The following is a 9,320-nucleotide window of genomic DNA, read 5'->3' as shown; positions in this document are numbered from 1 at the left end:
TTTTGTAGGCATTAAACTGCCAGAATTTTAAAAGACGATATCTCCGTTTGCATTGAACTTTCAGCTTCATAACTTTGCAGATATTGTTTATGCTCAAACAGCAACATTACACACTAACTAATGTTAAAAAAGTGAAATCGCAATGAACCACCCCTTTAATTATTTTGCGGCCTACACTGTAGGCTATATCCTACAAACTGCTTTTTAACAATTTTGTCATGTCTTCTCTGAGCTACATTACATTTGCAACACAAAATGTCAGAAATAGCTTTTAAATGAGTGTTGGCGTCTTTGTTACCTCTGCTTCTGTCTCCGCACAGTCAGCAGTCGCTGAGGGTTCACTCTAATATGTGATCGGCAGCAATTACACGTGTCTCCTCTGATGCAGAGCTAATGGGACTGGATGAGACCCAGTCCAGCTCCTCTGCTTGATCGGAAATCAATTTCACTTTTACAGCCCTACATAAATTCAAATACAGCGAGCCAGGACTGCTGAGAAGATACTCAAGCATAATGTCATTGGCGAGAACCATGAAATATTTCAAGACACCTCTGGAGCTGGCTGTATTTATTATTCTAACAGAAAAATAAGGCATAAAACATAAACTGAGTCAAGCTATACCGCATAAATGAGTCCTATTATAAGAGTCGACTGGGAAATAATCAGCTGAATGCTCCGGCACAATGTCATTTCATTTTACATTGGCGCATATTCAGACTGTCATTTAGTCTGATTCATTAACCACGCATATAACGCACACAAAAAAAAGTGTGAACATTTCTTATTCATTGGTATGTTCACACTTTAAATGTATTGTACATTTGTGGATTTTTTAAAGTAGCTCTTGATGTATATTACTTAGTGAATCATAGAATCATTAATTCAACGAAATGTAGCCTACAGATTTATTCAGGAATCATTTACTCAAGCGATTCGTTTAAAACACAGAAGATTCATTTAGAAAAGCCTATACCGACTGGTCTGGAGATAGGCTACACAACTGATTCTGCTCTGAAGTTGAACTGTTTTCGCTGGCAAAACAAAATAACAGGCCACATTGTGTCCAAAAAAGTAAGTAGCTAAGTCCGTTTTCACTTGTTTATTGAACTGGTTTATTGAGCAACACTATTTGAATAGCTATCACAAGAGTTTGTTTACCTTTGGTAAAATAACGCAGTCTCTCAGCACACTTTGTGTGGTAAGGTATGTTAAATTATTTGTACAGTCTGTATAAATATGCTGTTGATTAAATTAAGTCTGTGCAGTTTTGATTGTGTTTCAACTCCTTTTCAGAGTGATACATTAAACGAGTAGGCCTACGTGACACGTTTACAAATTGAATGTACAGTAAATGCTGTGTGGAAATCCCTTATATGAAAATGGTTTGAGTTTTTATGCTAAGTAATTACTAACTTCAGGTACACTCCCCTCATTTAGAATACATTTAGAATAATCCAAATTCGACAATATAAGAACAAGGTTAGAAAAATTCATGTTGAAAATGAAATATTGAGAATCCTTTCCATTCTCATACAGTAACTACAAAACTTGTACACACTCATTACTGCATGCGACCTAAATGACTGGGGACAAAGTTTAACTGGAAATTCATGTTAAGGAAGGCTCAACAAGTAGTTCATTAAAAAAAAGTTAAAATAAGAACTCACAAGGGCGTTAGTATTCATGACTTTGAACATAAAATTCTGTTTCATTAATTATTAGACACAGCCTTTACTTCTGCCGCATCTATAAGTTGTGCCTGTCTTAAATGGTCCAAGGAGAGATTTTTTTCACACCAGCGCTATCCGACACTTTAAAAAAAAAAAAATTTTAAGCAGCAGATTGGGGACCAGCCTTGTGATAAATGCCACATTTAATGCCTGCGGAAAAAAATTATGGGCAGTGATAATTTCACTTCTGTAATGTTTGACCTGCTTGCAGTGCTGCATGGTGGAGTGATGGATGTTTTCTGCATCCATCAGCCTGGTTATAGTGGTCGTAATGAGGAACGGTTGAAATACTACAGAGACGCCAGGGTTCATGGACTCGACTTCCTTAGCGTAGCTTCTTATGACTTTACAAAACACAAGAGATGTGCTGCAAAATGCAGATTTAACAAAGTGGTGAATTGCCAGTGAGGTGCACAAGCAGTTTTGTCTCAAGGGTTTGTAGGTGGGTGTAGCTAATTACACTGCTAATAAATGGCAGGCTTTATTTTTCATAGGCAGCTGGCCAGCCGGCTCATTAAGGAGTGTTTATAAATGGGCTAGCAGTTCCTTTAGCCCAAAATGCATCTTTAGTCAATGATTCTTGCTCAAAAGAGGTTTTGGACTTAAAGTCACAAACTCTTTGTACACTGTTCACAATCAGAAGAACATACCTCTGTTGTGCAGTTCTATGTATTTAAGCAGCTATTGCTCTGGTATGGGAAGAACAAGCTCTTGAGCGTGAAAGATTTTTGGTTGACATGGTTGAGAAAGCTCTGGAAAAATGGCTTGGTCACTTATAAGGTCTTCTTTTCCTGTAAGGAAAATCACACATCTAATTCAAAACTGCTTTAAATTAGAATCTATTTTGTGAATTCTGTCCTTAAAACTATGATGGACATACAATATTGATTTGGGTTTTGCGTAGTTGCGCTACCTTTCAAAAGTATGGATTCACTAAGATCTTTAATTTAGCATGGAAGTATTTAATTGATCAAAAGTGGCAGTAATGCTTTACATGGTTACAGATAAATGTTCTTTTAAACTCTCTGTTCATCAAAGAATCCTAATATGTATGCATGTATGTATTTTTCGCATGATCCTTCAGAAATCATTCTAATATGCTGATTTCCCCCTCAAAAAACAATGTTATTGATAATCACAATCAGCATATTAGAATGATTTCTAAAGGATCACAGGAATAAATTGCATTTTAAAATATATTCAAATTGAAAAGTTATTTTAAAATTGCAATAATATTACACAATATGACTATTTTTACTGCATTTGTGATCAAATATAGGTGAAATTGGTGAGCAATAAATGACTTCATTCAAAAACATAAAAAAAATACTGAGTGAAAAACGGAATCAATTATAACCAGTAGCGAAAATGTCGATTTCTAATTGAAAGTTTAACTGTCAATTCGAAAAGATAACTAAAAATATGATTTCACATATTTCTAAATGCTAACATTGAAGCTTTTAATATTTACAGTCGCAATCTAAATCAATGAGGTAGCATTTGCAGCTGGTGTCCTATAGTTCTAACACATTACACCCCTGTCTGATGTCTGCTGTATATTAAACGTTTATGCTTCTTTCAACGCAAACACTACACTTAGCTTGCTTAGCCTTTGTTGCTGGGGAGGCTAAAATGTGTGCTAGTGCTGGAAAACCGAGAGGTCTCTCTCTCTCGTTCGTTGTTTCTCTTTCTCTTTCTTTTTGCTGATGTGAAACAGGTCTTTCTGGCATTCCTCCTACAACATTAATTAATACTCCTGCTCGTGATGGATCGCTCCCGCTTTAGCCCATTCATCACTTCCTGTATGAGGCTACGAGTCGTAAAGTCGTACGAGTACGAGTCGTTTTGAGTCAAAGCTAGCTCGCTCCAGCTCTGTTCCTTCTCTCCGATCTGACAAACACTTTCATATTTTCTGTGATACTGCTGTAAGATCACGAACAGAGAGAGCTGCTCTTAAGCTCCTCGAGTCAAACCTGTTAGTTAGCATTATACAGATTAATCTTGAGCATTAGCGTTCATTCATCACAGCTTGTCGGGACTTTGCAGGCTTTTGAGATGCCATAAATCAGCGCTGCGGTTTTCCTGTTGCTTAATGTTTTGACTCTGCTTCTGCATTATGACACTGAGAAGAGAACTCAAAAGTGTTGCAAAAGCTACAAGTATGTTAGCAACATTGGATTTACTGTTTCCGAAACCCATCAAGTGTCTGTCCATCTCTAGGGGTTTTTATATGTGGCTTCGGCAAAATGAAGCCCGACACTTTAATTACAGGCCAGGAAAGGCTCTGCTAATGATTAGCTGTTAGCACTGACACCCTAATATAGATCTTTCTCTCCTCGGAGACTAAGAAGGTGATGCATTGGCCCGCTTGGTTCGTAGAGACCCGCACCTGCCAAGCGAAAACAGACCTAACGTAAATTAATATGCAAAGATGGCAGTCACTGCAGGCTCTCTCTCTAGTCTGGATAACAGGGGTGTGCCAACGATGCGCTTCAACAAGATGAAACATTTTATGGAGGTGTGGGATGATTTAGGGGCCGTCGGGGGCCCGAGGAGCTGTAATGTTACAGTTTAAAAGAGGAAAATGATCCAAGGATTTTGACGGAAAGAGAATGTCATAGATTTTGTTGTTTAAAGGGATGGCCTGATGTCTATGACAGCTTCAGATGCAGAGGTATTGTTGTTTAAAAAATAAAATAAAACATAAAAAATAAATTTGAAAACTATTTTTTGTAAACTAAAACTTAAATGGAAAAATAATAAAAAATTATAAATATAACATAGAATAAATATAATTAATTTATAATAACAAAACTATCTACATATTTAATGTAAAAAAACAACAAAATACTAAAATTAAAACAAAAATGGAAATTATAAAAATAAAAACTATAACAGTCGAAATACTGAAATAACACTGGTCTGATGTATTAGTATACATGTTTTATTATTTTGTCTTATTCATTTTAAACAGGAAAATGTGCTAAATTATATTTCTACATTTGTTAAATATCAATTTAGTGTAAATTATTATTATTTTCTTTTTTTTGTTACTTGCACTAACAAAAAAAACATCAAAAAGTCATAGATTTTTGGACATGTACCATAGTAGCATACTATGGTAATATGATAATCATTCAGTACCATGATGCATATTAGTTTAATGTGGTATATAATGACTGTAATTTCTTCAAGTGAAAACTACAGATTGACTAAACTAAATTCACTGTATTTCCGAAATGTCTGAGCGATACTTTTGACATTTCTAACAAAATAAGTAGTTTCTGCTAGTCAAAAATAATTCTTACCTAAGAATTAATAATATATATATATATATTTTAAAGAGTTTTTAATGTCCTCTGGTGGAGCTCCTGAATATTATTTTAGCTTATTAGGCTGATTGTCATTTTTTTGCATCAGTCAAGTTAGCCAAACATTCTGTAGCTCCTATAGAAAAAGAAATGCTAAACTGAGCAGGTGTGTGAAGTGGAGGGCAGTTTGTTAACTCGGGATGTTTCATGCTTGCTCTTTCTCTTACCTCAGATACCTCTGATCCCAACTCCACCGCCTCATTTCACGCGTCCTTGCAGCCTGCATGGAGCTTGAGTCCTACCATCTCATTAAACCTCTCACAGGACCTGATAGCACCTAACCGTCTACTACATGTCTTACAATGGTGTGACACATGCTACTGTAAATGAGCCATTGGAACAGTACAGTATGTTAGTCAAAGTTCCAACTCTGATGTTGTTTCATAATTGTTGAAAAACAAATCTACTTTTTAAGCAAGTTTTGTCCTTGTATAGGACATTTTCTTCACTTTTTAAACAATCTGTTTTTCCTCCTGTAATGTACCTGTACCAGAATACAAACGCTTTAGTGACTTATTACTTTAGTTTTTTTAGTGACTATTTTGAAGTTTGCCATCAAAGACTGTAGACAGGGAAAATATAAGTATAATTCACATTTGTGTTGGCGCTGATCGTAGCGCGCCGTCATACAGCACCCGAGTTCGAGTCCCCCCCCTTCCACTTTGCTTCCTGTCTAGCTACTCTCCTATCATAATAAATGAAAAAATGCTAAAAAAAAAATAATAATCACATTTGTAAGAACATTCAATAATAGCATTGAGTGCTACTAAAACATTTCTGATTTTATAATTACTGTAACGCCAAGCCAGCAGAGGGAGCCCTCGCCTGAGTACTGACCGTGCTCCACTCCCTCTGCTTTCACTTCCTGTTTGACTCTCATATAAACTGAGACCAGTCCATGTGCTGATCGCGAAGTATTGTGTATTGATTATAGAGGACTGAATAATATTACTGTTAAGTTTCGCTATCCCCTTCCTTTAGTGCCATCAGCACTAGAACAACTCAGAGAAGCCAAAATCTACACCAAGCTCGATCTTCGAAGTGCATATAATCTCATCAGAATCAAAGAAGGGGATGAATGGAAAACAGCTTTTCTCACCACTAGGGAGCACTATGAATATCAGGTAATGCCGTATGGGATGCGTCTTAATTATAATTTCAAGAGGTCTTACAGTTGGGGATGGAAAGACAAGATTCGCGATATGGCTGGATTAAACTTCAAAAGGCAATAATGTCATTGAATAAATATAAGTGCTGCACGTTTCACGTCAAAACCATAACGCGGCGCGGATGTCTTTATTTGAATGTATCTGAAGGGAACCGACTGTCCTCAAAGCCAACCACCTAATAAATAATATGTGTCAGTACTGGGTCAATAGTATGTAACAAGCATTACTTTTATTTGTATCAATACTACAGCGAGAATAAAAGTTATGCTTTCTTTCTTTGCGTGAACATTTGGGCGGCTTTATGCAAATCTTCCCACATCGTGACGTAGGTATGTGGGGGCGTGTTAGAACGAGCCGTTTTAGGTAGGCGTGGTTGACTCTTAACTTTTATAAAGAATATCTCTTTGGATTTGAGACTTTAGTCTTTGCAACTTTACAGATCTTCTTTATGCACCAAGAGCTTGTAACACTTCAAAGAGAAAGGAAAAATTTAAATCGCATCATATGACCCCTTTAATTTTACATGACCATTTTCACACTCTTTCTGATGCTGTTAAACATTGTTTTTTGTTTTTTTTTATTATTGTTTTTTTTCTGCTGTAATGTACCTGTGCCTGAATTCAAACTTCAGTGACTTATTATTTTAGTTTCTATTAGTGGCTATTCTGATATTTGACATCAAAGACGGATGAGAACAATTTCCTCCAGCTTTTAGACTATGTAGAGGAAACTGATGTAAGACTTGGCCAACATTCCTGGAAATCTTGTCAGTCGTGACTGATTGCTTGGTGGTGCTTAGATCTGGAATAGGTTCTAAGCAAATGGATTAAGTGACACTCAGGATTTAAAGGGATAGTTCACCCAAAAATGAAAATCTTTCATCATTTACTCACCCTCATGATGTTCCAAACCTGCAAAACGTAGAAGATATTTTGCAAAATGTCTCAGTATTTTGTCTGTTCAGTGGAAGTCACTGATCACCAACATTCTTCGAAATATCTTCATTTATGTTCCACAGAAGAAAGAAAGTCAGGTTTGAAATGACATGAAGGTGAGTAAATTATGACACAATTTCTATTGTTTGTTGAAATATAACATTAAGGATTATTAGGCTGCCCTAAATCTGAAGGGTTCGGTTTTCTCTTCAGTTTTGCTTCTGTTGATGGTTTTTCTTTTTATGGTATTTATGGACAATAATAATTTAGTAGTGTCCGTTTGCTTATGTTTAGCAATAAATAAACTGCAGCTCAATCTCTTGTGCTTTCCTTCCCCCCAAAAAAGAAGAGTTTATCATAGGAAAAATCCAGAACATAAGAGTTGTTCTATCTAGTTAATGCATTTGCTTTGTTCGTTCCAAGTATTCTGTTCACACAGCAGCATATATACAGTGCCATCTACTGCACTAATCAGTGTATTGCAGACCCAACACCAGAGGAAAACATCAGGAGTAAACCCTACCCTGCATTATAACTCCAGCAGTATTGACAGAATGGCATTGACTGTCAGATACATTCATTCGTTCCACATTTGTCCACTATTACTTTTTTAATACATGTTCCTTGTCTTATTCTGCATAATCCATCGGGTTCATAGTTTTTCCTCAGAATGTAATAACTTGCTCTGCCTCTGAAACAACGCACATCGACATGGCTCTATTTTGGTATATAATTTTTATGATAATATAATATAATATAATTATTTATTTATGTATTTATTTATATTTATTTATTCATTGTTTTTTTTCTTCTTCTTAAGAATATACTGTTTAATTCAAATATATGTCAGGTTATTTAAGAATAATGTCATTCCAGACCTGTATGACTTTTCTTTCTTCTTGGAAACACAAAAGTTATTTCAGTGTATGGAAAAGGATTCCATATTCTGCTAAATAACTTCATTGGTGTTCAACAAAGAAAGAAACAGCTTTGGTATTTTCTTTATTTTTTTAAACGCCGGCGACTTGCATATGAGTACAGTAGATTACGTTCAGTTATATTCCAGCTATAGGTTTCACTGGATACGTCTGTATCAGTGTTACACATCTTTGGCAGAGACTATTTCACTCGTCCCATTCTTCTTCAGAATTCCTCAGGCGACATCCGGTTGCATGGGGATCGATCGTGAACTGCAATCTTTAAATTGTTCCAGCGATGCTCGGTAAGACCGATGTCTGAATTTTTGGCAGGGCCACTCGAGACGATTAACCTTTTTTGCTTTGAAGTTACTCCATTGTGGCTTTTACTGTATGTTTCAGGTGCTATGGGAAGATGAAGTGTCTTTAAAGTGCCAGCGTTCTTGTTGATTGCAGCACTTTATCCTTTGAGATATTTCTGGAGTTTGCTCCATCCACTTTTCCTTCTACCTTTATGAGTTTTCCACAGAAAAGCTCTCCCTCCTCAAGAGTGATGCTTCCTCCACCAAATTTCACTGTTAGGAGGATGATATTCTCGGGGTGATGTGCTGCATTCGGTTTGCACTAAACATAGCACTTACCACTCAGGCCAAGAAAGTTCAATTTTAGAATCATAGAATCTTTCCTCAGTCTCTCATATACCTTAAGGCGAAGCCCAGATGAGATTTGAGAGTTTTTTTTAGTTTTTTTTTCCTACAAACGCTTTCTTTTCCCCCAACTTTCTACACACATAGTAGCTTTGTGAACTGTGTGTACTGTCAATACAGAGGAAAGAATACACCAGGCTTGTTTTGGAACATGCTGTCTGCATAGTTTTAGCACCCAATTCACTAAATAAATTATGCAAATTAGATAATGGCACAAACATGCCCCAAAAATTGGTGCTGAACTCAATTTGCCATTTGCAAAATTCATGGCACGGCATCACTACACAACTTTCTATTTTAAATAAAATTCTGTTTATCCACCAGCTTTCTTCGGATGCCAGAAGTGCGTTTTTTTTTGTACATTATCTGCATTTTATAATAAGCTTAATTTACATGGCAAAGAAGCGTGATTGAACTGAAAAAGAATGACTGGCTTAAATGCCCAGTGTGCTAATCCAGCACATTTTGCACCTGCTTAAACTGGATTTCT

The 9,320-nt window shown here is 36.2% G+C and overlaps 1 protein-coding gene across 1 annotated transcript in view; it reads left to right on the top strand.

Annotated features, from left to right (window-relative positions):
• The window catches only part of LOC107729345 (VPS10 domain-containing receptor SorCS3-like), a 198,891-nt gene extending 196,752 nt beyond the window's left edge, over nt 1–2,139 (top strand). Inside the window, exon 28 of the mRNA XM_016539811.1 lies at nt 1,943–2,139. Within this exon, the coding sequence (XP_016395297.1) occupies nt 1,943–2,139 (197 nt within the window). The remainder of the gene's footprint in view (nt 1–1,942) is intronic.
• The last annotated feature ends 7,181 nt before the right edge of the window (nt 2,140–9,320 follow it).

The sequence above is a fragment of the Sinocyclocheilus rhinocerous genome, unplaced genomic scaffold (assembly GCF_001515625.1).
Source record: "Sinocyclocheilus rhinocerous isolate Xijiao unplaced genomic scaffold, SAMN03320098_v1.1 scaffold1148, whole genome shotgun sequence".
Classification (NCBI taxonomy): domain Eukaryota; kingdom Metazoa; phylum Chordata; class Actinopteri; order Cypriniformes; family Cyprinidae; genus Sinocyclocheilus; species Sinocyclocheilus rhinocerous.
Note: the sequence above shows the minus strand (reverse complement) of the source record. Positions and strands in the feature narration are given on the sequence as shown.